The sequence below is a fragment of the Ursus americanus genome, chromosome 21, assembly GCF_024610735.1.
Source record: "Ursus americanus isolate L20-20 chromosome 21, mUrsAme1.1.p, whole genome shotgun sequence".
Taxonomy (NCBI): Eukaryota; Metazoa; Chordata; class Mammalia; order Carnivora; family Ursidae; genus Ursus; species Ursus americanus.
In genome coordinates this window covers 49,902,226-49,930,148 of record NC_142147.1, presented here as the reverse complement: position 1 = coordinate 49,930,148, position 27,923 = coordinate 49,902,226, and the positions used below count along the sequence as shown (strand labels likewise).

General features: G+C 54.1%; 2 protein-coding genes across 5 annotated transcripts; one reads left to right on the top strand and one right to left on the bottom strand.

Moving 5' to 3' along the window:
- Positions 1-22: 22 nt before the first annotated feature.
- On the top strand, positions 23-19,962 carry TMEM143 (transmembrane protein 143). 3 transcript variants are annotated; one of them, XM_045772296.2, is made up of 8 exons: positions 23-179; positions 532-772; positions 2,127-2,231; positions 10,668-10,862; positions 11,712-11,842; positions 12,799-13,078; positions 17,963-18,152; positions 18,895-19,962. In XM_045772296.2, the coding sequence occupies exons 1-8, from the start codon at positions 52-54 to the stop codon at positions 19,137-19,139; spliced, it is 1,515 nt and encodes a 504-aa protein (XP_045628252.2). In that variant the 5' UTR covers positions 23-51; the 3' UTR covers positions 19,140-19,962. The 3 variants fall into 3 exon arrangements, with proteins under 3 accessions (XP_045628252.2, XP_045628251.2, XP_045628253.2); XM_045772295.2 differs by having other exon boundaries at positions 18,892-19,962; XM_045772297.2 differs by lacking the exon at positions 18,895-19,962 and adding an exon at positions 18,341-18,475.
- Positions 19,963-21,054: 1,092 nt separating this feature from the next.
- On the bottom strand, positions 21,055-24,839 carry EMP3 (epithelial membrane protein 3 (MAM blood group)). Of its 2 annotated transcripts, none has more exons than XM_045772305.2 (5): positions 24,702-24,839; positions 23,632-23,794; positions 23,235-23,337; positions 22,163-22,303; positions 21,055-21,329 (listed from the first exon to the last, which is right to left on the bottom strand). In XM_045772305.2, exons 2-5 carry the CDS (start codon positions 23,707-23,709, stop codon positions 21,160-21,162), a joined length of 492 nt encoding a protein of 163 aa, XP_045628261.1. In that variant the 5' UTR covers positions 23,710-23,794; positions 24,702-24,839; the 3' UTR covers positions 21,055-21,159. The 2 variants fall into 2 exon arrangements, with proteins under 2 accessions (XP_045628261.1, XP_045628262.1); XM_045772306.2 differs by having other exon boundaries at positions 23,632-23,824; positions 24,702-24,830.
- Positions 24,840-27,923: the final 3,084 nt, after the last annotated feature.

Genomic DNA, 27,923 nt, shown 5'->3' with positions numbered 1-27,923 from the left:
GAAAGGCTGGCAGATTGCGCACGCGCAGTTGAGACAGGGCATTGGAAAAAGATGGACAGCTTTGGATGGCCCAGGCTTTGCGCATGCGTATTACTGCAGGCTGAAGCCGAACCTTGGGGACCCAGGACGCCTTCCTACACATGCGCAGGAGGCTCAATGACAGTCGAGCGTTGGCTAAGGTGAGGGAGAGGGTGGAGAATTGCATGGCCGGGGGAGGGCTGTCCTGTACCCCTTATGTAGCCTTTCCGAGCATCTCCTATGCTCCTAAGATCCACCTGCTGCCTAGACCCCGCAGAAACCCGTTGTACCACTACAGGGTCTCTGGGCCCGAAAAACGCCCCAGGACTCATGACTTCTGACCCCTGCCTGGGGCGCGGGCCACATGAGCGGTGTGGGAGAGCAAGGGCAAGACGCGCTGCAAGACGGGCAGATGGGCTCTGTGCCCTGCCTGGGGTAGGGACGGCCCCTGGAGGTGGAGAGGGTGCGTTTCCTCTAGATGACCTTTGACCCCTGTCCATTTCCCTCGTTCAGGCTCCAAGGAAAGGGGCTGGCCATGCTGCATTTGACCCGGGGGGTCTGGGGACCCAGGGTCCGAGTATGGTCCCTGTTGCCCACGCTCCTCGGGCCCCCCCGGGCCCTGTCGTCGCTGGCGGCGAAGATGGGGGAGTACCGCAAGATGTGGAACCCCACGGAGCCCCGCGACTGGGCCCGGCAGTACCGCGAGCGGTTCATCCCGTTCTCCAAGGAGCAGCTGCTCCGCCTCCTGACACAGGTACCGCCCGTCCCGGGTCCAAGAGCCTGGGGACTACGACTCCCGGCAGGCATCGCGGCGGCATCGCCCTACGTGCCATAGAGGGCTGTTCTGGCGCCTCCTGGGAGTTGTAGTTCCCTTTCCTTTTCCACTCCCAGGTGGGCGTGGCGTTGGACTGCAGGGACAGACCTGTGAGATGCTGATGTAGCAGCAATTCTGGACTCTAGCTTGGGGGAGGGGGGGGCTTCTCTGGGGCATGGTTTTTCCCTCTGCAAAATGGGTATAATGATTATCTTCATCATTACTATTACTACGACCTAATAATAATTATTATACTAGTGAAGCTATAATCATAATTATTATCACACTGTTTGAGCTCTTACTGTATGGCACAGTGCTAAGCATTTTCCACGTCTTGTTGAATCATCAGAACAACCCAGTGAGAGAGAGACTACCATGGTCCCTATTTTACAAATGAGGTGACTGAAGCAGGAGGAGAGAGAAAGTGACTTACTCAAGGCTATGTCATTGTGGCCCAGGTTAGAACCAAAGTGGTCTGACTCCAGAGCAGGGCAGGGACTATGGTGTCTCGTGAGGCATTAGGCACCTGCTCCACTGAGAGTCCTGGTCCAGCTCCAGAGCTGAGCTCTTACCCCACTCTCATCATCCTACTTGTCATTATTGAGGATTATCATTCATTCATTTAAAAATTACTTATTGAACACCTCCGTACATACTAAGGCCTGTGCTAGATTTTATCCACAAGCACACACGTAGATATCGACACACATACACAAACACGTGTGTATGTATGTGGACACAGAATGGCATCACATTCTCCCCATCGCTCTCGGAAAAAGAGGTTGTGATCCTCTGTTGCTGATAAGGGAACAAGCTCAGAGAGAGGTGAAGACACTCACCTAGGGCACCGAGGTAGGAAGCATCAAGAAGCGGTTAAATATGTGTGTTCTGGGTTGGAGTCTCAGCTTCTTTTTATACAGATATTGTGGCCCTCAGCAAGTGCTTCCCCCGAGCCTCAGTTTCTCCTTCTGAAAAATGGGGGTTATAATTCCATGCATCTCTGTACAGCCTCTGGAGGATAATAGGCCAGCAAACAGAGGCTGGTACACAATAAGCATTGTGTGAATGTCAGCGAGCGAGTGTCAAAGCAGGAACTTGACCTTCTAGCTCTTTCTGCTGCTTTCCGCTACGCAGGGCTGGCTCAGTTTCTTGGTCAGTAAAATTGGCTGCCCCCCACCCCAAGCAAAACAAAATCTGAAAAAGCCCAGATCGTATGGACTGCCAGGGAAAGAAATCCTCCCTGTGAGGAAGGGGTAAGAAGCCTAAAGAGAAGTTTTGCTTCCTGAGGTAACAGGAATTCCACTCCAGCCCTGCGGAGAAAGCAGCTTTGGAGGACTTTGCGGCCCACGTGGACTTCTGCACCTTGTTCCACTACCACCATATCCTGGCCCGGCTGCAGGTGAGGACCAGGCCCCCGGCGCCTTCCTTGGTGTGCTTGTTTGCTTATTCATTCATTCAGTAAAAATCCTTTGAGCCCCTCCTTGGAACCTGGCCCTGCTCTAAGCACGGGGGACACAGCAGTGAGCAGGACAGATGAAGCTGCATCCTCGTGGAGCTGACATTCTGGTTGGGGAGACAATGAGTGAATGAATGAATGAATATAAAATGGGATGCCCCAGAGCCGTAAGTGCTGAGAACAATGAAGCAGAGTAGCAGGATAGAGAAGGATGACATGAGGGCCTGTTTTATACAGGGTGGTCAGGGAAGGCTTCTCTGAGGAGGTGACAGGGGAGTTAAGACCTGGGTGAAGACAGAGAGAGAGCCTGATGGATGTCTGGTGGCAGGGGTATGGTGGGGGGTGGGCACATTCTAGGCGGAGGGAAAAGCAAATGCAAAGGCCCTGGGGTACGGAGAGTTGGAAGAGCGGGAAAGGGAGCACCATGGCTGCAGGGCAGTGAGCGAGGGAGAGTGGGCAGGAGACGAAGGCAGAGAGGGGTTGGGGGTAAACTGTTGCCTGGCCCTGTGGGCAGTGGTAAGGACTTTACTCTGACTTTAGGTGAGCCGGGAGCCACAGGAGGGCTCTGAGCAGAGGAGGGACATGTGCTGATTTAGGTGTTAACAGGATCCTTCTGGAACAGATTGTCAGAGGCAGGGAGATCTATTCAGAGTCAATTATGTTTGTCCAGGTGAGGGATAATGGCAGCCCCAGCAAGAGTAATAGCAGTGGAAGTGGGGAAAAGTGGTCAGACGCTGGTAATGGTTGGAAGGCATCAGCATTTGGCTGTGCGGGCGGGCGGTGAGGGAAAGGAAAAAGTCAGGGGGTGCCTCCAGCAGTTTGGGCCGTGCTCCTCTGGAAGAATGGGGCTGCCATTTACTGAGATGTGGAAGACAGGACGGGGGCGGGAGGCAGCTCTGCGGGGAAGACGCGAGCTCTGCTTTGCACTTAGGAATCGGAGTTGCCTGTTAGACAGCCAGGTGGACAGATGGACCCGAATGTGGGCTCCGGAGGCCACAGGAGGGGTCTGGGCTGAGAAGCATCCCCTGGGAGCATTCATATGGTACTAGATGAGGTCATCAGGGGCATTAGCTGAGCCCTGGGACACACCAGCCTTGAGATCGGGAAGGGGAACTGGACCCGGTGAGGGGGACAGCCAAGGAGGAGCCGGAAAGAGAAGTGGAACCCCAGGGAAGGGTGATGTCGGCAAGCCACATTCTCCATATCCTACCACTTCCCCTCCCAGGATCCTGGCTGTGTCGGGGGCTGGGAGGGGGGGTCCCTGAGACAGCTATCGGCCTCAGTGATTATCTCTCCATGACTCACAGTGCTCAGAAAAGCTGTTACGCTCACAGTAATAGTTTATTACAACAAAAGGATAGCGAACAAAATCAGCAAAGGAGAAAGGCCATGGGGCGGGGTCCAGGAGAGGCCAGGCCAGCTTCCTGTTGTCTCTCCCAGAGGAGTCTTGCAAGATGACACATAGTTGTCCTGCCAATGAGGCATGACAACATGTACGGAGTATTGCCCACCAGGGAGATTCACCTGAGCCCTGATGTCCAGGATTTTTTTTTTCTCAAGATTTTATTTTCTTGATAATCTATTTATTTTCTTTATAATCTCTGCACCCAATGTGGGGCTCGAACTCACAACCCTGAGATCGAGAGTCAAATGCTGTGCCAACTGAGCCAGCCGGGCACCCCAACTGGTGTCCGGGATAGTTACTGAGGGTTGGTCGGCGCTTGCCTGGCTGACTTTAGCTACTCAGTCACCAGGCCCGCCAGGGGTCAGACTGCTACTTGGTGGCCCAAGGCCCCACCATGAATCACATTGTTAGCGTGGACTAGCTGCTGTGGCCCAAGGCCCCAGGTCAACCCAGACACTCTTTATCAGGCAGAACATTTCCAAGGGCTTAGAAGTTATCCCAGGAGCCAAGGCAAGGGCTGGTCCTTTGGAATGTGCAGGGTTTGGACAACCCAGGCCTGCTGCGTCAACCCTTTGCTGCACACTGCCACTGCCCTCCGGCACGTCCCCTCTTTGGTTTGAATAGGAGCGACCACAGCCCCTTGCCACTGAGCACGCACTCCGGGTCAGGCTCATCGACTCCTTCCTATGGCATCGAGGGGCAGCTGCCCTTAGCCCTGTTTGCAGAGGCCGACACTGAGGCTCTGGGAGGGCATGGCCGAGCCAGGATTTGCAGCCGGGTCCGACTGTCTCCGGGCCCCGGCCATGGGTTCCATGAGAGGCAGGGTTTAGTTATTTAGAAAATCATTTTATTCTATAAACATTTACATATATAGAAACACAGAAAAACATATACAGTGATGATGCATATTCCCACCTGGGCAGGAGATTTTAAATGGGGACGCTAAGAGGGGAAGGGAAGGGTGGAAGCAGAGGCAGGTGAGACACCATGGGGGACCCTTTGCTGATGACCTAAGCCCCTTGAGGAAGCTGCCTGGGGCAGGAGAAAAAGAGCTGGCTGCGTTGTTTACTAGCTGAGCCACTGACCTTGACGGGTGACCTCTCTCCGCACCTCTTCTTTCCCTTACTCATCATTGAATTCATTCAGTGGGTACGTATGTATGCATTTTAAAGATTCTTTCTTTCTTTTTTTTTTTTTTTTAAGGATTTTATTTATTTATTCGACAGAGATAGAGACAGTCAGCGAGAGAGGGAACACAAGCAGGGGGAGCGGGAGAGGAAGAAGCAGGCTCATAGCGGAGGAGCCTGATGTGGGGCTCGATCCCGTAATGCTGGGATCACGCCCCGAGCCGAAGGCAGACGCTCAACCGCTGTGCCACCCAGGCGCCCCAAGATTCTTTCTTTCTTTCTTTGAGAGGGAGAGCAGGGGGAGGGGCAGAGGGAGAGAGAATCCCAAGCAGGCTCCGCGCTCTGCACAGAGCCCGACGTGGGGGCTCAATCCCACGACCCCAGAATCATGACCCGAGCAGAAACCAAGAGTCTGACACTCAACCGACTGAGCCACCTAGGCGCCCCTCAGTAGGTATTTACTGAGCACCTACTGTGTCCTCCAAAATGGTTCCAGGTCCTGGGACATAGTGGTGAGCCTGACGGATGTGCGTCTCTGCCTTGTGGGCTCACGTTCTAGTGAGGGAGACAGACCTTCAAGAAGGTAAAGAAGCAGGGGTGCCTGGCTGGCTCAGCCAGTAGAGCATGCAACTTTCGATCTCAGGGTCGTGAGTTCAAGCCCCACGTCGGGGATAGAGTTTACTTAAAAAAAAAAAAGAAGAAGAAGAAGGTAAAGAAGTAAAATGTGTTAAGAGGTGCTAAGTACTAGGGATCAGGTTGCCAGAGAAAGTTCAGGACACCCAGTTGATTCACTTCCAGCTGCTGCTGTAAGAAATCACCATAACCTGGGGGGCTCACAACAACAGAAGTTTGCTCTTGCGGAGTTCAGGAGGCCTGAAGTCCAAAATCAAAGTGTGGGCAGGGTTGGTTTCTCCTGGAGGCTCTGTGGGGGGACCGTCCCATGCCCCTCTCCTCGCCGATGGTGGCTGCTATCCTTGGCCTTCCTCAGCTTAGAGACACAATAGTCAGACACCTCTGTCTCCCATCTTCACGTCACCTTCTTCTCTGTGACTTTGTGTGTCCTTTTTTTTTTTTTTTTAAGATTTATTTATTTATTTATTTGACAGAGAGAGAGAGAGCCAGCGAGAGAGGGAACACAAGCAGGGGGACTGGGAGAGGAAGAAGCAGGCTCCTAGCGGAGGAGCCTGATGTGGGGCTCGATCCTGGAGCGCCAGGATCACACCCTGAGGCGAAGGCAGATGCTTAACGACTGCGCCACCTAGGCGCCCCTCTGCGTGTCCTTTTCTGTCTCTTATGAAGGGACACTCCTTCAGGGCCCACCCTAATCCAGGATGATCTCATCCTGGGATTCTTACCTCATTAGATCTGCAAAGACCCTATTTCCAAAGGAGGTCATATTCTGAGGTTCCGAGGAGACGCGAATTTTTAGAGGATACTGTTCAACCCTCTACACCCAGTTAAATTTGAATTTCAGATAAGCTGTGAATAACTTTTTTTTTTTTTTTGTAGTATAATTATGTCCTATGTCATACAGTCCTCAAATACTGCATGGGACATACTTAAACCGAAATATTGTTAGTTGTTGATCTAGAAATCAAATATAACTTGGTGTACTGCATTTAATTAAAAAAAATTTTTTTTGGCTAAATCTGGTAATGTTAATTAAGAAGAACAAGAAAGCAGGAATGTTTTGTAATTTTTAGGTACAATAGTTAGGGAAGGCCTCATGGAAGGGGTGACATTTGAACAGAGACCAAAAGGAGGCAAGAGTGAGCCATGAGGAGTTCTGCGGGAACAGTAAGTGCAAAGGCCCTGTGGCAGGAGTGTATGTATGTATGGTATGTAGGATGAACAACAAAGAGGCTGAGTGAGCAATGGGAAGAGGGCTAGAAATGAGGGCAGAGATGGGGCTGGGGCCCAGATCCTACAGAGCCTCGTGGGGACCCAGTGAGGACTTTGCTTTGACTCTGAGTGAGGTGGAAGCCACCAGGGGGCTCTGCGCAGAGGGATGGGAGCTGACTTCAGTGACAACAGGTGCCCTCTGGCGGCTGCCAGGGGCATAGACTGGGTTGGGGCTGGAGGATGGGAGCAGGGAGACCAGTGCCCAGGCCACCGCAAGGGTCCAGGGGGTGTGGGTAGCTCAGACCTGGAGTGCAAGGGGGTTGCAAGCGGGTGGTGGTGAGAAGTGGGCAGATTCCGGATCTATTTTGAATGTGGGGCCATCAGGATTTGCCGATGGGTTCGATGTGTGAGAAATAGAGGAGCCCAGGCTTTGGGCCCAAGCACCTGGAAGGATGGCCTCGGCCTCTTCTGAGCCGGGTAAGGGAGTGGGAGAAGCAGGTCCGGGGAGGAGTCTTAGGACCCGTTTGGGAGGCAGTGGGTTTGAGAGGAGGCCCGTCAGATGCCCGCGTGGGGGTGTCAAGAGGCCTGTTGGGCGTCCGCGGGCAAGCGTTGAGTGGGCTCTTGGGGGGTAAGTCTGGAGCTCAGGAACATCAGCAGCAAATTCAAGCACACGCCTTGCCCCAGGGAGCTGAGCTTGGGTGGTGGGGATAATTGTGAGTCAGAGACTCTCTCCCAATGAGCAGATAAATTCAGACAGTGAATTCACTGGGCATGGCTCGTGCCCACAGATAACACAGCTGACCTTGGTTTCTGCACCGAAGTCCGTGTGCAAACTGGCAAAACGCGCCCCTTTCCCTCGCCTGGTTCTGCGTAATATGGTAGTTGCTAGCCACATGTGGCTGTTGAAATTTGAGATCATTGAAATTAAATAAAATTTAGAAATTCCTTTCTTCCATTGGATTCACCCCATTTCAAGTGCTCAGTTGCCACCTGTGACCAGTGGTAAGCTATTGGATGGTGCAGATCTAGATGTTTCTATCATTGTAGGCAGTTCTGTTGGCTGGTGCTGCTCCGCATTCTTTATTTCCATCTGAAAGAGTGACAGGATAAATGTATACGTCTACAGCATCTAAAATGGTGCTTATTAGATCTGGCACATTTGTGCAGTGCACAATCTGTCCAACCTCACAAGGCGGCTCTTCTCAGCCTAAGGAGTGGAGGAAGGCTTTTTGAGAGTGATAAGGGAACTGGAATATCGTAGAAGAATAGGACTTCAGTAGGGGACAGGGATGGGGGACAGGGGTGTCTCTTAACAGCATGTGCAATGTCCCTGTGCCTGGAGGAACTTAAACCAGTGTGGCTGGTGTTGAGCCACCAACGGAGATTGTGGTGTTAGGTCCTCAGAGGCCTTGCAGGACACAGAACAGACACAGGACACATGATCCTATTTCCTGAGGGCAGTAGGAGCCTTGGAATGAGATCGACGTGGTTAGATGTGTAATTCCTGATATACCACTTCCTGGCTGTGTGACCTTGGGCCGTTACTTAACCTCTCTGTGCCTCAGTTCCCACCTCAGTAAATGAGGATAACAATAGTACCATTGTCAAAATGTGAGAACAACCTGCTTCAAACAGTCCCTGACGCTTGGTAAGCGCTTTATAAATGTGCACTATCATTTATTACTGTTGTCGTTATGGTTTGATAGAATCTTGGCTGCTGGGTAGAAAGCAGATTGTTGGGGGTGGGGCAAGGGGATTTGGGGAGACCACTGAGAAGGCTGTTAAACTCCTCCAGTCAGGAGGAGGAGATGGGGGTGTGGACGGGGGCAAAATGGTGATCTGTTTTGGGGGTAGAGTCAGCAGGGTTCATCGTGTGGGGGAAGGGAGCAGCAGGGGTCACCTGTGACATCCAGGGGTCACCTGTGACATCCAGGTTTCTGGCCTGGAGCCCTGGCTGGAGGTAGATGGGAGGTGCCCAGAAGAGAATTTGGCTCGCAGTGGATGCCTGATGAATGCAGATTTCTCTCTTCTCGGGCTCTGAGCTTCCCTCCCCCTCAAACTGCGGCTCAGTCCTGGCAGTGGAATTTCTCAAGGTCACTCTGTGAGTCCGAGAACTTGGCCTGTGGGACCTGAAGGGCTTCTGGCGCAGGCCCCAGCGTTGGGCCGGAGTCCTGTCGTCGGGCAGCACGCCCCAGCCCTGGGAGTTCGTTCAGAAGGGGATTTGCTGAGGCTTGGCTGTCCTGTCTCCCTGCTCAGTGGTTTCCATGGCCCTGGGCCTTCCCACCTCCAAACTTCTGCCAAGGGCGTTCCTCCCACTTGGAGTACCTCTTTCCTTCCACTAATTCAAAATTACACCTGGCCTGGACAGCCTGTTCCTTAGGGCTACCTGTCCTGAGAGACACGGAGGGTTGGGCTTGTTTATGGCGTATTTTCTGGACCAGTGATCTCCCCAAGAGGCTCGCTGTATAGTCTGGGACAAGTCACATGTCATCCTGAAACCAGCAAAGAGGCTAGGCATCCAGAGACTCCCTCCCTTGTTCATTCATTGAGTCAACATTTTTTTTTTTTTCTTTTGTGGGCAGGGGGGAGTGGTGGGTGCATAAGATGAGATGGGCAGAGCTGAGGCCAGTTTGTGCGGGACCTCGGAGGTAGTTGACCATTTCTGGTATTTATGCCAATCGCAGTGGGGAGTTCCTGGGGGAGAGGGTGCGGGATCTGTTTCTAGTCTAAATAACCTCTTTGTGGCAATTTTGTGGAGCCGGTTTGGAAGTGGTGAGAAGAAGCAGGCAGAGCAGAAGCCCAATGCAGTTGTTGAGGTGGGAAGAGAAGGTGGCCCGATGAGAAGGTGGCCGTGGAGATGGGTGGGGGGCGGGGCATGAATTCAAGGGCGACACAAGGGTCTAGCCAGTGAACTTGCTAAAGGATTGGATAGAGGGGCCAAGGGAAGGAAAGGATCAAGGATGCCTCCGAGATTTCTGATCCGAGCATCTGTAGAATCAGGGGGTGCCGTTTCCTTTAGGGAGAAGGCTGGCAGAGGGAGAGGAAGAAATGAGGCATTCTCCTCGGGCCGTATTAGATGTGGGATGCCCTTTCCAATGGGGAGGTGTCAAAGAGATCATTGAATATGAGGGTCTGACGCTTGGGCTAGAGGCCAGGGCTGGTTGTGGGGGGAAGAGGTCTGGGAGAAGAAACCCAAAATAGTGGTTTTATTGGAAGATGGGGGTGGGAGGATATGACGTGTGGCTCACCTTGCTGCCATTTGAGATGACTGACATCACAGAAGAAATGTGAACTGGAGAGTTTGCATTTGTCAGTATAAAGGCATAGCTGCTGTAACAAGCAGACCCCACTACAAGATGGTTTAAAGGAAGTGGAAGATTCCTTCTGTCCCTCTTCACGGTCCGGTGGTGAGTGGGCCAGGGTTCCGCAGGAGGTTATCCTAGGACCCAGCATCCTTCTGTCTTATTGCTGTGCCATTCCTTAGAATGTTGTCTTCATCTCCGTGTGGTCAAAACTAAGCTGGGGGCAAAGCAGTGTTTTCAGCCGGCAGATGAAGGAAAAGAGTGGAGGTCAGGGGAGCAATAAACGAGGGGAAGTTGGACCCAGCCTGCTCACGTTCTATGGATGAAACCTGTCTTCTGGCCACACCTGGCCTCCAGAGAGGCTGGGAAACGTATTCTCCCTGCACATCCCTGCGTCCACCTTCCCCTGCATTCCTGGGGACAGACGCTCGTGCCCCGGAATGGGGTATCGGGTCTGGAACCTGGAGGATAGGTCTGGGCTAGAGATGGGAAGTTGCCCGGAGATACACAGAGAGTCACAGAGCGGTGTTTAAAGGCATAGGAATAACGAGGCTACTTAAGGTGAGCTCGAAGACAGAGAGAGAAGGGGAGAGGGCCCCACACTAGCCCAGGGGCACCCCATCACCTAAACTTGGGGGGGCTGGGAACAATCCCTCATGCTTGTGCCCTAGCCCATTTTTCTTCTCTCTGACTCTCTCTTCAGGCCTTGTATGACCCCATCAACCCCGACAGGGAGACCCTCGACCAGCCTTCGCTTACGGACCCCCAGCGTCTGTGCAACGAGCAGGAGGTGCTCCAGGCTCTGGAACCCCTGCTGGCCCAAGCCAACTTCTCCCCGCTCTCGGAGGACACTCTGGCCTACGCACTGGTGGTCCATCACCCTCAGGATGAGGTCCAGGTGCCTGTCTCCCAGGGGACAACTGGAACTCCCAGGAGGCCTTGGGGCAGGGATGGAGCCTTTGGGGCAGAGGCTGCTGGGAGTTGTCCTGAACACAGGCCATGAGCCCACAGTAGTGTTCTTTGGTTAATTAGAATAAGGTACCTGTTTCTCAGTCACTGCACTGCCATCTGTTGGAAAAGTATCATAATATACGGCTCTTCTTAGGACTAGAGACTTTATCACCATCTGCCAGAAAACTGTAATAATAAATAATACAAAACGCTCATCCTTAAAGTCAACAAAATTAAAATACAAATACTAAAATCTTCCAAAGTCCCCCATTTTAGTGATTTTTAAGATACGCTTTTTTTCCAAAGTCATATTTTATTGTCCGAAATTGGGATATGACTTATAAGTGGTGGTGTGGCATAGTTTAAATTGGCAATATATTTTCTCTTTTAGTTGCTTCATAAAATAATGGAATATCCAATTGACAATCGTATTACAATATATACATGTATCAAAGTAATATGTTGTATGCCTTAAGCTTACACAGTGTTACATGTCATATTTATTCAATTAAAAAATAATAGAGTATCTTAAAATCAGTAACATCTTAGATTCTGGGAAATGTGGAAATAAAAATGACTATGACGAGGAGGTAAATGGTGCCATCTTAGATAGTATCCCCTTGTGCAGTATACAACATGAGCACCTGTACATGGCTATCCTGCCTAGATACTGGGTGATGATAAGCCTGGGAGAGGGGTGGAAATCACTGAGGGGAGGGGGATCTAATTCTAGTAGCCTGCGCTCTCACCCTAGCCCATGCTCAGCTGCCTTTTCTTCCTTTGTTCCCCTTGTCAGGTGACAATAAATTTGGATCAGTATATCTACATGCAGTTCTGGGCCCTGGGCCAGCGAGTCGGGCAGATGCCCCGTAAGTCCAGCGTGGGCTCCAAACGTGGCTTCTTCATCAGGTCGCCCCCTGCACAGAGGTGAGGCGGCCCTTGTTCCCCAGCTGCAGCGAAAGGGAGCAAGGTTAGAGTCGAGAGGGGACTGACAGGTCAGTGTCTGGATTTGGGTGTCGGGACCTGGGGGGGAAGTCAAGAAAGGGGTGGGGATATCATCCAAATGTTGCCTTTTCTTCCCAAGGGAAAATAAGAACTACAGTGCCCAGGGGAAGAGAAGGGGTAGGGACATTTCTCCCCATTTTCCAAATGAGGACGACTGAGGCTCAGAAAGGAAAGGCCACATTCTGAAAAAATGGCGCAGCCAGGATTCTGGTGAAGGTTATATTTTTAACAGAGGCTCCTCTAACACAGAGCAGGGTCAGGAGAGCCAGATCTCTTGGGCCTGTAAATTACCCAATCTTTCTGGAAATCAGTTTATCAAATATGGTCATGAGTCCAAAAAAAACCAAACCAAACAAAAAACCCAAAGACAAAAACAACCCAAAAAAACACAAAAAACCCTCCTATCCCTATATACCGCTCAGTAGTTCCACTTCCAGGAATCTATTCCAAGGAGATATTTATACTTGCAGACTGTGTGTTTAATTATCTGTCTCTCACGCTGGACTGTGAGCTCCACAAAGCCGTGGCTGACTCATTTTGCTATCTCTCCAGAGCTTAATAGCGCTCCCTGGCACCTCGCAGACGCTCTAAATTAAAAGTAGAATTTGAGTTTGAAAAATCACCAACGAAGAGATTTGTATTCAGCGCCCAGTCCGCCAGTACATAAAACCAGAAGCCATCTGTGTGTCCAGTAACAGGGGATCGCACGACTTAACGGACGCCCTGCTGTGGGACACTTGGCTTATGTCTGAGGTTCCTCCCGCCACCATTCAGTAGCCTCTCCAATGAGCGTGTGACTCCAGAGCTAGAGAGAGCGTCCCGGGGCCGCAGGGCGCTGTCCTGACCCCCCCTCCTGCCCCTGGGTCTTCGTCCCTCAGGAGATACTTCAAGCGGGTGGTGCTGGCGGCCCGAACCAAGGGGGGGCACCTGGTGCTGAAGAGCTTCAAGGACACGCCCCTGGAGGGCCTGGAGCAGCTGCTGCCCGAGCTGAAAGTGCGCACGTCCGCCGCGCAGCGCGCCCTGCTCAACCTCACGCTCTTCGTCTCGGGCATGATAATGTTCGTGAACGTGGGCATGGTGGTGCTGACAGACCTCAAGATGGCCACCTCCCTGCTGCTGCTGCTCTTCGCCATGTTCATGGGCCTGCGGGCCTCCAAGGTGAGTGGGCGGCCCCCGGCGAGCTTCTCGGGTCCCCGCTTCTGGGTGTTCAGCCGGAAGCTCAGGCCACCCTGCAGTTTCGTTTCTTCCGTGCATTGTTCCTGCCTCGTGGTGCCCTTCATTCCCTCCCTCCGTTACTTTGTCATTCCCACCTTCTGTCCCTCCCTCCCTCCCCCTCTTCCTCTCTCGCTCCCTCCCTTGTACTCAGCACAACCTTGGGCAGCTTTCTTAATCTCTCTGCGCTCCGGTTTCCTCACCTGGAAAACGGAGACCAGAGTGAGACCGGCCTTGTACGGTTGTCCTGAGGATATAATGAGGGGCGCCATGAAAAGCACTGGGCACAGTGCCCGGTATGCAGTAGGCGCCCCGTGAGTGTTCCCAGCCCGTCATTAAGTGCCTGTTTTAGAGGCATTTTAGTGACGTGGGGAAGTTGTTTCAGAACCGGACTGCCTGGGCTTGAATCTAGCTCTTCTGTCTCTTAGCTGTGTGACCTTGAACAGGCTGCTTAACCTCTCTGTGCTTCCGCTCTCACATCTGGAGAGTGGTGATGACAAGAACCGGATTCATAGGGTTGTTGTGGGGATCAAATGAATGAATACGCATGTGATGCTGAGAACAGAGCCTGACATGTAGTACAGAACGGACTATATGAGAGTTAGCCATCATTGTTATTATTATTATTACTAACTGGGCTGTTGTTCTCTGAGTCTGAGCTTCCTCATCCTGGCGGGGTGTCATTTTCACCAGGGGAGCTGTTTTATAAATGCGGGCTCCTGAGCTCCAGCCCAAATGGACTGAATTGGAAACTCTGGGACGGGGGCCAAGGAAACTGTATTTTTAACACCCTCCCTTCCTGATTCTGCTACATGTGGACGCATGGCCACCTCATACAGTTGCGCAGGTTGTTCACCATCCAAGGATTCGAGGCTGAGGGGATGGGTGGGGGCTGAAAGCTAACTTGTGCCAGGTGCGCTGGCTGTGTCGAGGCTGAGTCAGCCCAGAGGGGCTGCCTTTTACTGATTCTCCCCAGGGCTGGCGCTGGCCCCAGGAGTGGGGACTGGTGTGTGGAGTCCGCTGTACTTGATCATTCGCTCGCTGGTTCATTGGTTTTCAAGCTGTTTACAGCCATCCCAGCGGGGTCTTAGGAGGACTGGTAATAAATCCCACAGATAATAGCCAGGCTGGGCTGGCTGAGAGGGTGACAGGCTGGGGGTGGGGATAGCAACTCCTGAGAAGGACTAGGGGTCAGGCTGGATTTAAGGGAAGCTTTGAAAGGGGAGGACTGAACCCCGTGGAGAAGGGGCTGAGTGAGTGCAGCTTGGGAGATCTCACAGGGCTGGAGTCCGGGGTACAGGGTGGAGAAGTGAGGCCACAGGGGGTGGTAGGGGACTTGAATGCCAGAATAGGGGCCCTGGGCTTTTTCTGCAGGGCAGCAGTTGCCATGGCAGAGTTTCTCGAGCACAGAGGGAGTGCAGCCACCACGGAGGGGGTGGGGCTGTGAGACCAGCGGCAGGGAGGCTGGTGAGGGGTGTCCACTGGTCTGGGGGGGCACCCAGACTGCCAGCCCCAGGTGAACCATGCGTCCCACCTCTCTGAGGCCCCAGGGGGCTGCGGAGCCTCTCAGGCTCTGCAGGGTCCCATTTAAAACCCAGTTCCCTAGCTAATTTAGCCTATCCATTAAATGTTTTCCCCTGCTCCGGGCTAAGCTCCAGTCCTTAAATGTGGGCCCTCTGAGCCTCCCTCCAGCTGCCCCACCCTGTGCACTCTTGTCCCCTCCTGTGTGTCCATCACTCCCAGATATCTGTCTCTGGTGCAGGCTCCTCTCCCAGAGTCCAGACCCCTGTCCCTGCCTGCTCCCTGGACGTGCCTAAGGCCTTCCAACACTCACGCACCCCATCCCACTGAGCTCAGGATCCTTCCCCAAACCCCCTTCTCAGGACTGTGCTCAGACCAGATGCGGGGAGCCGATTTTGCTGTAGTGCACCTATCCCTCTTTCTTCCCCCCCAGAAGAGCGCAGCCATCTCTGGTTTCCACGGGCAGCTCCCTATCATCTCAGATCTCCTTGCTCAGCCTGAAGCCGCCCAACTCTGGAACAGCCCCCTGGAGGGCCCTTCGCACTCCCCTCCAGCAGCGGCTCCCCATACCGCTCCTCTCCTGTTGTGGCTCTCCATCTGTAGAGGGCCCTGCCCCCCCCCCCCCCGGCCCTGGCTAGACCCCTGGAGATGGCCCTTGCCCTGCCTCCCAGTCTGTCAGTCCCCAGCCTGTCCTTCCAGCCCCGATTCTGCGCCCATCTTGTTCCCTCTGTCCTGGCCCCAGCCCAGGCCTTCCCAGCCTCCCCGGTCAGTCCCATCCAGCCCTCCAGCCCATCCCCAAGGGCCCCAGAACTGGCTTTGCTCCTTGCTCACAGCCTGGCCCCAGAAACCCTGTTTCCCCAGCCGCATCCAACACAGTCGTATGCTTCAGCTCCAGCAAAACGTACTGCTAGCACCTTCTCCTGCTCCCCACTCTGCGGCTTCCCTTCACTCCTCTCCCCTTTGCAGATGCTGTTCCCTCTGACTGAGATATCCTTTCTCCCCTGTTGGGCTGGCCATCCCCTGCTCACCGCTTATCCTCAGCTCAGAGGCTCCAGGAAACCTTCCCAGCCTTCTTGGGCCTGGCTGGTGCCCCTGTGAGCTGCCGCCATACCCTGGCCCAGCACAGAGCAGGCCTGGGGTTGTTGAGAAGCAAGCATCCCGGGGATGCATCAGGGCCGGTCCTGCTCTGCAGGACAGACTGTCGCATGCCTCACGGAGGTCGCAGTGGCCACTGCAGGAGACTTGCGGCCCAGTTGCTCATCTGTGGGACACAATGTCCACCCTGAACCTTGAGGATGTTTTCTAAGAACAGACTAGGGTGACTTGGCTTGTTCTGAGGCCCACAGGCCCAAAAGAGAGGGCAGCTCAGGGTAACGTTCGGGGTACTGGCTCATCAACATGGGCTGAATTCAGAGAGGAGGGGCAGGAGGGGAGAGGGAGAAATCTTCAGGGGCCAGGCCACGCAGGGCCTTGGCATCAGGCCAGGCAGCGTGGACTCTCTGAGGGCACTGGGGAGCCATGGCAGGACTGTGAGCGAGGGACGAGCAGGGTCAGCTCTGGGGCTGTGCAGAGACAGACTGGCAGGGGCAGGTGCAGGGGGACGGGGCCAAGAGAGTCAGGGCAAGAGGACAGGGCTAGGGACCGACAGGCTGCTGAGGAGGGAGCGAGGATGCTGCCAGGGGTCCAGCCTGTCACTGGGCAGATGGCGAGGCCACCCCAGATCTGGAGCACAAGAGAGGGGGATCTGGTAGACTGGGAGGTGGGGTGAGGGGCCACAGTGAGTGTTAAAGGGAACACCCAGGTGGCAGCTGTTGTGTCCTCTCCAGGAACAGAGGTCTGGCCTCATCGGAAGCATGACCAGCCCACTTAATGTCTGAGAATTCAGCTGCATTAGCTTGGCAGAACAGACAGAAAACCCAAGGTGTGATTCGTCCCAGACGGTCCCTAACACACGCAGTTCCCGCATCTCGCCTCCCAGCAAAGAGATGGCAATTCGTTCCAACGCAGGGACAGACACCGACTGTGCGGGACCTGTAGCAAGGGAGAGCACAGTCGCACACAGCCGTGTCAGCAGTCCTGGGCAGGTCATTTGAGCGATTTCCACGGCTCTGCTGACTTCAGAGGCATTTCACCTCAGGTCCCAGTGTAAGATGGGCAGACAGTACATGCCTTTAAAAGACGACACCCAGCCTGGAGTGAGGTCAAATATTCCACAGTAGCTAACGTTGAAGTGCCTGTTACGGGCCTGGCGCAGTGCCAAGTGTCTCATAAACCTTATGTGGATTTCTGGAACCTTTTCTATCATCTATCTCATTTCACTATCTCATTTCCCCGGAGGACTTAGGTCTTAGCCAAGGGCTCATAGTTGGTAGGGGGCAGAGTTGGGATTGCCCCCAGGCCTGCCGGCTACTGGATCCAGCAGGCTTGAACTCATTTTGTGATGACCGGAGCCATCGGAGCAATCGGAGTGGAGGTTTTTAGTGTGAGCCCCTGAGGGCACCGGTGGGCTCTCCTTTCCCTCCTTAGGGACACCAAGGATGGGGAAAGGGGTCCAGCGGAGGAGGGGGCCAAGGGTGGGGAAGGGGGCTGCCCATTAATAGACAGCTGGGCCCCAGATTTGCCCCCCCCATTCTCCTTCCCCCAAAGAGGCTTGGAGTACTTGTTTTCTGTTAACACTTCTCTTGACAATTTAACACTGGAAACCTTTTTATTATGGCAAAGTTCACGCAAACAACTAGAACAGTATGATGAGCTCCCGTGTGGCCCGCATCCGGCGTCTATAATTATCCACAGTCCATCAGGTTTCACCTAAAGACCCCCTGCTCTCCCACCGCTGGGTTATTTTGAAGCAAATCCTAGACATATCGCCTGGAAATACTTTAGTAGGTGTCTAAAAGATAAGGACTTAAAAAAAAATCCTCGTCACAGAAAGTTCCAAGGCTAAAGCTCAAATCGTTTGGAAATCCTTGAACAAATCTATTAATATGTGGCTCCGATAGGCAACCCAGTGAAGCGGTTGCTGAAAGCTGTTGGTGGCGCAGGAGTCGTTGGGGCGAGAGCGTGTGTGTGTGTGTGTGTGTGTGTGTGTGTGTGTGTGTGTGAGTGGGTGTGAAATGCAAATACTCGGGTAGTGGTCCTGGGGACCTGGACCCAGGGGGTCTGGGGGGAGCCCAGGAGCCCGCGGGAAGGACCATCCCAGGGCTGAGTGACTGCGGTGTGTCGGGGGGGGGGGGGGGGGCGTGGGGTCCCAGGGGACCTGCCCCTCCCCCCGGGCGCCCGGCTGAGCCCGCGGGCGCTTCCCGCCTGCAGATGTTCGGACAGCGGCGCAGCGCGCAGGCCCTGGAGCTGGCGCACATGCTTTACTACCGCAGCACTTCCAACAACTCGGAGCTGCTCAGCGCCCTGGCCCTGCGCGCGCAGGACGAGCACGCCAAGGAGGCTCTGCTGGCGCACAGCTTCCTGGCCCGGCTGCCGCGCGGCGCGCGCGGCCAGCCCGAAGGTAGGACTCGGCCCTGGGATCCGGCGCCCGGTGGTGGGCGGCGCTGCCCCCAAGGACCGCCCCTCGCCCCGCCCCTCGCCCCGCCCACACCCTCCACCACCCCTGCCCTTTGCCGCTCTGCCCCCATCCCATGGCGGCCTAGTAGTGACGTGGCCCCACCTGGAATATCCTCCGTCGTGTCCCTACAGGGTCAAGACTCCCTCAGCCCCGCCCCACTGAGACACCACCCCCTCGCTGCAGGCCCAGCACTCCCGGCTCCCACCGGTGATCTGACCAATTCCCTAGGGGACTTTTTCGGCCCTCTGCAGATGGGACTCCCACCCCCCACCCCCCGAACGCAGCTTTCGATCTGGATGGACCTGGTTCCTCCCTGGAGTGACCTCCCTATCCTGACCTTTTCCTGAATAAGGGTCTTGGATCATCGGACTCCTGGTGTGGCATGCCCTCCTTTGCTCCCAACTTCCCTAGCGCTCCTTCCAAAAGAGACTCTTGTCCACTCCCGATGTGAGCCTCAGGTTGTCTCCTTCCCAACAGGAACCTCCCTGACTTGTCCCTAGATGAGAGCCCCAGAGCTGTACCCTCCTAGGCCTTGTCCCACTTACTTGCTAGCCTCAAGCGTACCCCTGGGCTTCTCCCAGACCCAGACCCCTCAGTTCCTTTCCCTGTGCCCTCCCTGCTGTCCCTTCCCGGTCCTTCAAGGCCCCAGTCACCTCCCTCACAACACCTGCTTCTCTCCCAGCAGAGACCTCCCAGTGGCTCCAATCGGAGGTAGAGCACTGGCTCCTGGCCCAGTCAGGCTGTGACGTGGCCTTCAACGGAACTCGGGCCCTGGCCCACCTGCAAGCCCTGACCCCCAGCATCGGGATGTTCCCACCTCCGGGTTTCCCCAAACTAGACCCGTTGCCCACAGTCGTTTCTGAGCCCCCCCAGCCCGCACCCGGCAGTGACAAGCCCAGCCTTGCTCAGCCACCTGGGGAGGCACACTAAGCCCCGCCTCCCCACGATAAGCTGTCAATCAAAGCTACTATGCTTTGCCCCTCCCTAACTTCCACTCACCCACAGGCAATCACTTCCGTTACACAGTATTCTTAAACAAAGCTAGCAATTGAGGCAGCCTACGGTTGCTAGGCACCCCCCGAACAGCCAATCAAAGCTTTTTGGCTCTGCTTCTAGGCCGTCCCTTAGTCCCACCCCCGCCGTAAAAGTCCAAACAGGGCTTGGCTGAGAAGGAGTGTCAGCCAATCACAGCTGTTAAGTGTTACAAACCACTAGGCACAGTTGTTAAACTGTACCCTTCCGAGGCCATAGATCGCTGTCTTTTTAGCCCGCTCCGGGCAAAAATGTCCAACATGTTCACCAAGGCGGAGCCCCAGTCCACAGCCAATGGGAGCCGGTTAGCCCAGCTCTCTGGCCAACTGCCAATGACAGCTGCTGGGCACTGTCAAACTTAGGCTGCCAGTTGTCGCCGCATAGAAGCAACCCATCAGAACTTCTAAAGGAAACCTGATCTTTCTATCAATTGCCGCAGCTCGTAAGGCAGGCTTTCTGGTCAACTGCTGATCAACTGGTCCAGGCTAAAGGGGTTGGGAGCCTTGGGTCAGGCAGAAAACCGTGGGTCAGGAGGAACCAAGACTTATTTCCACTCAGGCCCCAACAACCTCAGGTGCCTTTCCTGCCCAGGTCCCGCACCCTTTCTGCAGAAACTACCTCGGTCTGGATCTTTCTTCCACCAGTGGCCTGTGCAATATTTATTGGTCTGTCAATTTCTCTCCTGTCCCCTCTCCCAAAGGAATAAATCATGTTTAATAAATCTGGATGAGTGGGATGGCTGCAGGGGTTGAAAAGAAGGAAAATATCAGAATCCTGGAAAGGAGATACTCGATCTTGGGGGAATGCATTTGGGTGGGGCCTAGGCAGAGAAAGCTGTAGTCCTAGGGAGAGACTGGGTTCGCAGTTGGTGAAATAGACTGGCTGCGGGTAACGGAAGAGGATCTCAGAGAAGACCTGGTTCCTGAGGAGAGGCCCTGGTTCCCCCAAAGACTGGGTCTTATGAACAAGGGAGATAGGACAGCCATGTGCGGTTGTGCAAATTGTTCATTGCACAAAGGCACACAGCCAAGTCACGGGCAGATGTAAAATCTAGCCATCTCCCCCCCTCCCGACCCCCACATGTGGCCTGGTGGGGCTGGGTAAGCCGGGGGGGGGGGTGCCATCTAATTTTTACTAAGGTGTCATATGGGCTAGCGGCAAAATTGGGTGGGGGAGGGGAAAGAGGAGGAGCTGGCTCCTAACGAGGGAAGGTGTCTGAGTTCCAAGATGGAAACAGAGAAGTCTTCCCAGAGTTGGGGGGGGGAGGGGCGGAGACCAACAATCTAGAACAACACACTCCCTGCCTGGTTGAGAGAAAGACACCCTTGTACAAGGAAAAAGAGTACAGGAAACCCACATGCCTGGTTCTTCCCCACAAGTGCCTAGAGGTCTAGACTCGGGAGGAATCCTGAGACGGAAGGGCCCAGGGCCTCAGGTCTGTGTAAGGGAAAAGGCAGCTGGGACCCCGACTTCCTGTGTCCTGGTTTAGAAGGGACTGGGGGGGGGGGGTGCGCCTGGGTGGCGCAGTCGTTAAGCGTCTGCTTTTGGCTCAGGGCATGATCCCGTCTTTCTGGGATCGAGCCCCACATCGGGCTCCTCCACTGGGAGTCTGCTTCTTCCTCTCCCACTCCCCTGCTGTGTTCCCTCTCTCGCTGGCTGTCTTTCTGTCACATAAATAAATAAAATCTTTTTTTTTTTTTTTTAAAGGGACTGGGGGCCTGGAGGGGCTGTCCCAGGTTCAGGAAAGATCAGGCACGAGCAGCCTGGGTTTCTGGAGGAGGCAGGGAGGAAGGAAGGAGGCAAAGGCAGAGCAGGCGGTTAAACCGTTTTATTTTCTGGACGGGGACGGGCGCGGGGGCTTTGGGGCTCAGACGGAGGATCCGGGCGCCGGCAGAGGCGGCAGGGCGACGCGGGGCTCTCACTCCCGCTTCCGCAGGTGGATGTAGATGACGCCGCTGGCCAGGGCGAAGGGGAAGGCCACCCAAGCCAGGGCGAAGCAGTAACCGAAGCTGCCTCCCGGCGGGCGCTCCGCCAGGATCTCCTCGGCGTGAATGGCGTAGATCAGCGCCCCGGTAAACACCGCCACGCCTGCGGGGAGACGGGAATCAGGTGTCACGCAGTACCAGCAAGAAGACTGCATTTCCCAACAGCCCACGGGGCAAAGAAGCCGCAGGAAAGCCAGTGCTCACCACCGCTGCCTTCTGGGAGTTGTGGTTCGCTCCCTACCGCATACTGTCCTCGGGCAATTTAGTTTATCTAGCTGGGTGCTCTTTATTCATCCATAAAATGGAAAATACTATCCATCCATCCATTCATCCAGCCAGCCACCCATCCCTTCAAGGAATATTTTTTAGTGCCTTTCTGCGAGCCAAGCACGAAAATAGTGAATTAAAACGAGAGGGACTTTAGAGGAACCTGAGAAGAGAATATACCAGAAACTGAGGACCATGATAACTTAGCTCTCTGCACCTGAAGTAAAAAAAAATTTAAGGTATATAAACTCCTTGAAGTGTCTAGTCTAATGCACAGTAGGTCCACCAGAAACAGAAGCCAGCTGCTATTATAAAATCACTACTATTATGATTCAGAGTTCTCTCCTGGAGCATTACTTAGCCAACTCTCCCGGCCCTCCCATCCCTGGGATCTAAATTATTTGCTCACACCACCTTTCCCAGCCCCGGCTCCTTGAAGCTCTAAGTGTCAGCTTCCACATGACTCAGAGACGCACACCACAAACCACTGAATCAGTGAAAAGTACAACTCCTGTGAGTCCCCAGGCGGCGGGGTAGCCTACGGAGGCACTTCAGGTAGTCCTTGGGCTGTTGATACTTGTTTTCTTTGACCCGATGTCCATTCTCAGGGCCCCCAGCATCCTGACAGTCCCCCTCCCTTCCCTTCAATTCCTTGGGGCCCGTGCTCACTGGTGCAAAGCTGGCAGAGGCCAGTGGCATAGAAGAGCCCTCCTCGCCTCATGGTGTAGAGCTGGAACATGAACAGGATGAAGGACAGACAGCAGAGGATGAGGGAAAGCACCATGAGGACCTGAACCGCCTTCAGCCAGCCTGCAATAAGGAGATAGAGGTGAAAGTCACAGTAGGTCCAGAGTTCCAGCTCCACCGGCCTGGAGAGGCCGGGAGAGTTGGCTAAGTAATGCTCATCGTTCACTGCCCCACCCCGTTTAGAGCCATAAAAGTTTGGATGCTTAAGAGTATCACTTATATTGACCTTGATTCCTATAACTTTGCTAAATTCCCTTATCAGTTCTAGAAAGCTATTGTCAAGATTCTTTAGGGTTTTTTACATGAACATGTCTGCCGGGGATAGAGACATGTTTACTTTTTCCTCCCCCCTCTTTATACCTTTTATTTCTTTTTCTTGCCCTGTTGCATTGGCTACCTCCGGTACAACACCAAATAGAACCGGTGAGAACAGAAGTTCTTGCTTCACTCTTAGGGGAAAAGCATTTAATCTTTCATTTTTCTTTCACTTAGAAATTTAGAAGGATACAGCTCTTATCCTTTATAACTCAGATGCATCAGCACTGTACCCCCCCCCAACCTTGTTCAGGACCTTGGAAGGATTTAGCCCCACCCCTCTAGAACTGTAATGTGGTTCCAGCTTCAATCCCTTGGAACTTGGACAAATTGGTCCTGGACATCCATTCCAAATACCAGTCCCATCTCCTTAGAACTTTGAGAACATAATCCTACTTTCTCAGAATCTTGGGAGCTTTCTCCCCATTCCTTAAACCATTGCATGTGGCCTCCACTCTTTCTGAATCATAAAGGAGGGGGGTTTTTAGTTCATCCTCTCTAGAATATGAGCATATTGCCCCCTACCATCCCAGATAAGAGGGTCATAATCAGCCCCACTCACTCAGCATTGGGGCCCAGACCTGCCCACTCAAACTTTGAGGAGTTCCCTAGTTCTTGGTTCTGGGAGGAGACCTGGGGCAACCCCTCCCCTTGCAGACCGGTCCCCGATGCCCCTCACCATTCTCGCTGACGTTACTGCAGGCCCACGTTTTGTTGTCATTGTTCCACGTGCAGTCATACCAGAGATTCAGGGACTCCTTCCCCGGGAGGGTCCACCAGGACTGGGATGGACCGAGAAAGAAGGGCAGGGTTAGGAAAGGAAAGTGGGCAGTGTCAGGGAGATTGTGGGAAGGGTTGGGAAAGGGTGAGGTACTGGAAGGCATTGAACTGGGGAAGGCATGGATTTAGTAAGAAGGGGTGGGAGCAGTGGGGGGGGGGAGGGCAGGGTAGAGGCATCAGTGGCAGAACTCGGAAGGGTAGATGCTAGGGAAAAGGGGTGGGGCTGGAGTGACTGTAGAAGAGGGGTGTGGAGGGAGTCTGCAGGAGAAGCTGCCCCGCTGCCTGAGTGGGCTTACCTTGTCCAAAGTGGCCACGAAAAGCAGGATGAGAATGAGGATGTGAAGGGCAGAGACCACCAGCAGGAGGAGAGACATGGCTGCGGTGGAAGTCTGGGCTGGGGGGTGTCAGGAGATGGTCGTTTCAAGAGGTTGGCACAAGGGCAAGTGAGATGCTCCAATCCTGGTGGAGAAGGGGGCTGAGTCCAGACTCCTGGGGGTGGTGCAGAAGAGGGCTGGGGTGGGGGCCGGGACTTCTGAGTCTGAGCAGGGAGGAAGCTGGGGGGCCCGAACTCCTGAATTCTCCAGAGGTTGGATCAAGCCAGGGATGAACTCCTGGGTCCAGGAGGGAGTAGGACTAGCAGTGTGGCCTCCTGTCTCCTTAAAGTCCTGATCCTGGGCACATATGGGCCAGGATATGAAAATTCAAGCTGATACCCCTCCAGATTCATCAGAAGCTGGGGGCTTCCCCCAGAGACAGGCGTCCTTGAGTCACCCCCCTCCTCTCTTGGGGTAGGAAGGAGGGGGACTCAGTGAGTCACCCAGTGACTCATCCCACCCCCCTGCCTCCAAGAACCAGGGAAACCCCAGTCCCTGGCTATGCCCACAAGGTCCCCACCCCACCCTGCTGCCAGACTGGTGTCTGCTAGACATCTTGTTGGAAAAATGGGCGAGATCCATGCTGAGGGTGGGAGGCTGGTGTTGGCATGGGGAGGCTTGACAAGAAGGAGCCAGCCTCCCCAAACCCTTCAGTTTCCAGAAATGGGGTGCCTGGAGGTCCCCCAGATGTGGGGTGTTCTCTGGCAAAGCCCTGATCTCAGGGTCCTCAGGAGAGAGTGGACAGCCATGGGGAAAAACCAAAAGAAGTTTACCAGTGGAGGGCTCTGCTGAGAACCCCGAATCCTTGCCGGGCCCCACCCCTTCCCGAATCTCCACCCCAAGTGCTAAGAGATCACTTCTTAAATTACAAAGGATTTCCACGGTGTCTGAAAGTGGGGGCATCCTTCTCAGCCTGGGGGTATCCTTTCCAAACTGCTGCACTCCCGAGTAAATAAAGAAATCCCAGTCTGAATAACGGGCTGGAAACTTACCGAGAGCGGCAGAAAAAGTCAGAGTTGGGAGTCTCGTCCCTTGCTGGGGCCTCCGCGCCCCGCCCTTCTCCCTCCTTCCACCCTCTCGAGGCCCCCGCCTCTCTCACCGCCTTCCTCCCTCCCTCGCTCTACTCTGGCTCTAGCCTTCCTTCTCCCCTCCAATCGGGATCTCTCTCTCTTTCTCTCGCCCTCCTTTCTTCCCTCTTTTTCTCTCCAGTCCTCACTGCCTATACTACCTTCTTTTTCTCTCTTCTCACTCTCCTGGTTTTTCTCTCTGCTCCTCTCAATATATACTGACCCTTTTATACCCACTCGCACCGCACCCAGCTGAGGTCTGCAGCCAGAGGGAGGGACTAGGCACTTGGGTTCCTCATTCTCTGGGCTTCCCACCCACTGCCCCCAGACAGGCATCTTCTGGGGCTCCCTCCCAGCGTTGAGATGAGAAGCCCTGGGAGCCCAGGGAGCTGAGCAGCGCCAGGGTGGGGCAAGCATCAAGCAGAGGGAGGGCCTGATTCTCCGGCCTCCAGACTGGGTCTTGTCCCAGGCGGGATGTCTGCTTTCCCTGATGGGGCTTAGCACTGGATGCTTAGAGGAATGGGGCTCTGGGGGAGCAGGCCAGATTCCTGCTGCGTGGAGTGGGTTGAAAGCTTGGGGGGGGGAGCTGGCCCCACAGTGAGGGTCAGGGGATGGAAAATGGAAACACGTGAAATTCTGGAAGGGGGTAAAGGGCAGAAGTTAATGCCAGTGCCACCATTTCCTGCGTGGGGGACCTCAACTGATTATTTCAACTTTCTGAGCCTCGTTTTCCTCATCTGTGACATGGGTACAGTAATACTAATAATACTGACAATATACTAAGAGCGCTAGTCCTAATTTGGATACTTACTCTAAATGAGTAAGGTGATACCGGTACGCTAACGCAGCTACACATTCATTCCTTTCTTCATCAAACATTTATTAAACATCTATTATGAATCAGGAGGTCATAATAAAGAAAACAGATGTGATGCCTGCTGTTACCGTGGAGTTTACTTTCCTAGTAGAAGTGGGCAGACCATAAAGAGAAAACCTACCAATGAAGTTGATAAATTTCAGACTGGGCGCTAAGTGCTTTGCAGGAAATGAACTAATAAACAGGTGATAAAGACCGCAGGAGAGGAAGCTACTTTACACAAGGTGATCAGGCAAGGGCTCTGTGGGGAGGTGACATCTGAGCCGAGGACAGGACTCATTTCAGTGCTGGAGGAAGAAGAAATGAGGCTGGAGGCTTGAACAAGCTCAGGTTGTTTGGAGAGCAGACAGAAGGACCAGTGTGGCTGGACTACAGGGAGCTGGAGGGAGTGGTAGGAAGGGAAATCAAAGAGGGCCCTTGAAGACTAGGGGAAGGAGCTTGGATTTTATTCTAAGGGCAGTGAGAAGCCACTAGAGGGTTTTAAACAGAAGTGCAAAGTGCAGTACCAGGGACTTAATGTTTATCATCATTATTATTATTATTATTATTATTTATTGTTGAGTTATTGAATCAGGGTGGGATGTGATTACCATATACCTGGGTCTCTTCGAAGGTTTGGGTGCTAGTAAAAAGTGAGGGACAGGGGACCAGGTGTCTGGAGTCCTGATATAGAATTGAGAGTTGGAGGACTGACATCCTAGGTTCTCTCAAGGGAAGGAAATTGGATGATGGGATGTCTGGTTTTCTTGATGGGGCCAGAGCAAGGGGGCAGGAGAGTGGTTGGTCATCTCAGCTCCCTGAAGGGGCAGGAGAGTGGTTGGTCATCTCAGCTCCCTGAAGGGGTGAGGGATGGGCGGTTCAGTGACTAGGCTGGTACTCAGGAGACCCACAAATTGGATACCACTACAGCAGTCTATAGAGGCATGTGGGCTGGATTCAAATCCAAGCTGCTGTACTCATTCACTGTGATTTTGGACAAGTTACTGATAACCTCTCTATGCCTCAGTTTATCTGTAAAATAAGGATAATAGTAAATACATCATAAGGTAGTTCTTAAAGTGTCCAGCACATAGTATGTGATTGTTATACCCGGCATTGGGGCCCTGAATGGATTTAGTACTGGGGGATTCTAGTTCAAGGTCTCTAGGATTTGGGGAAGGGGAAAATTCTTGGGTCCACTGGGCCCCAAGGCGAGAGTTAGAGGAGTACAAAATTAGGGTCCCTGGAGACAAAGACTGGGGTTCTGAATTCAGAACCCTAAGAAAGTTAAGGAGTCTGGGTCAGAGGGAAAAATTAGAGGCTGGAAGGTCATGTGCTCTTCATGGAGTGTAGGCGAAGGGGACCAGACCTGGCCCTGGAAGGAGTCTGGAAACCAGGGGCTAGGGAGATGAAAACGTGATTGAGGGAGGTGGAAAACAGGAGGCTAGGACTCAAATCAATCTCCCTGAATGGAATCAGCGTCAGATTTGGGTACCCTGGGAATACAGGGAGGCGGGGGAGAAGGTCCCTCAAGCCAGGACCCTATGGAAGGGGGAGAATCAGGGAGCCCGAGGGCGGTAATGAATCTTCCCCTCCTAGGCCTCCAAAGCTACGAGCCGAGCTGAGAGCCCGCGGGCTGCTTCCTCCCACAGGAAACCGCAGGCTTCAGGCACACCCAGCCTGCAGGGAGCGGCGCCCACTGCCCGCCCGCTCCGGGGAGGCCCACGTGGGCAGCAGCCTACAGCCGAGAAGGCGTGCCCAGCGGAGCGAGGGGGTGTGGCCAGGCGGGGGAGGCACGAAGAGCTCGCGGCCCCGCCCACTTCCGCCTCTCTGAGCGCGGACCCAGCAGGCAAGAGATTTTTGGCGGCTTCGCAGGAGGCCGTTGGCCGCGCATGCGTAGTGAGTCACTGCAGGGACCTGAGTCGGTGGTGAGCTCTCCTCCCTCTCACAACTCCCGGCAACGGCACGGTCTTCCTAATGAATCTTCAAAATAACGTGGTTTTAAGACACACATCTCTCGGGCCTCGTCCCAAAGGACCTCAGCCGAGCTCCAAAGGCTTCCAGACGTTTCTCTCCCAGCCCTGGCTCCATAGTGTCTTTCAGCTCCTGCCTCTCCCTCCCGAAAACACACAGCCCGCCCCTCACAGCCCCTCGCTCCCCGTTAGCCCCTTCCAGACCTCCTTCCAGCGCCCTCCCGCCGGGCCCCTCAAGTGTCCTTCTAACCACGCCCCTCGCAGGTCCGCGAAGCTCCGGCGTTTGCAGATACCCGTGCCCCTCCGCAGCCCCGCATA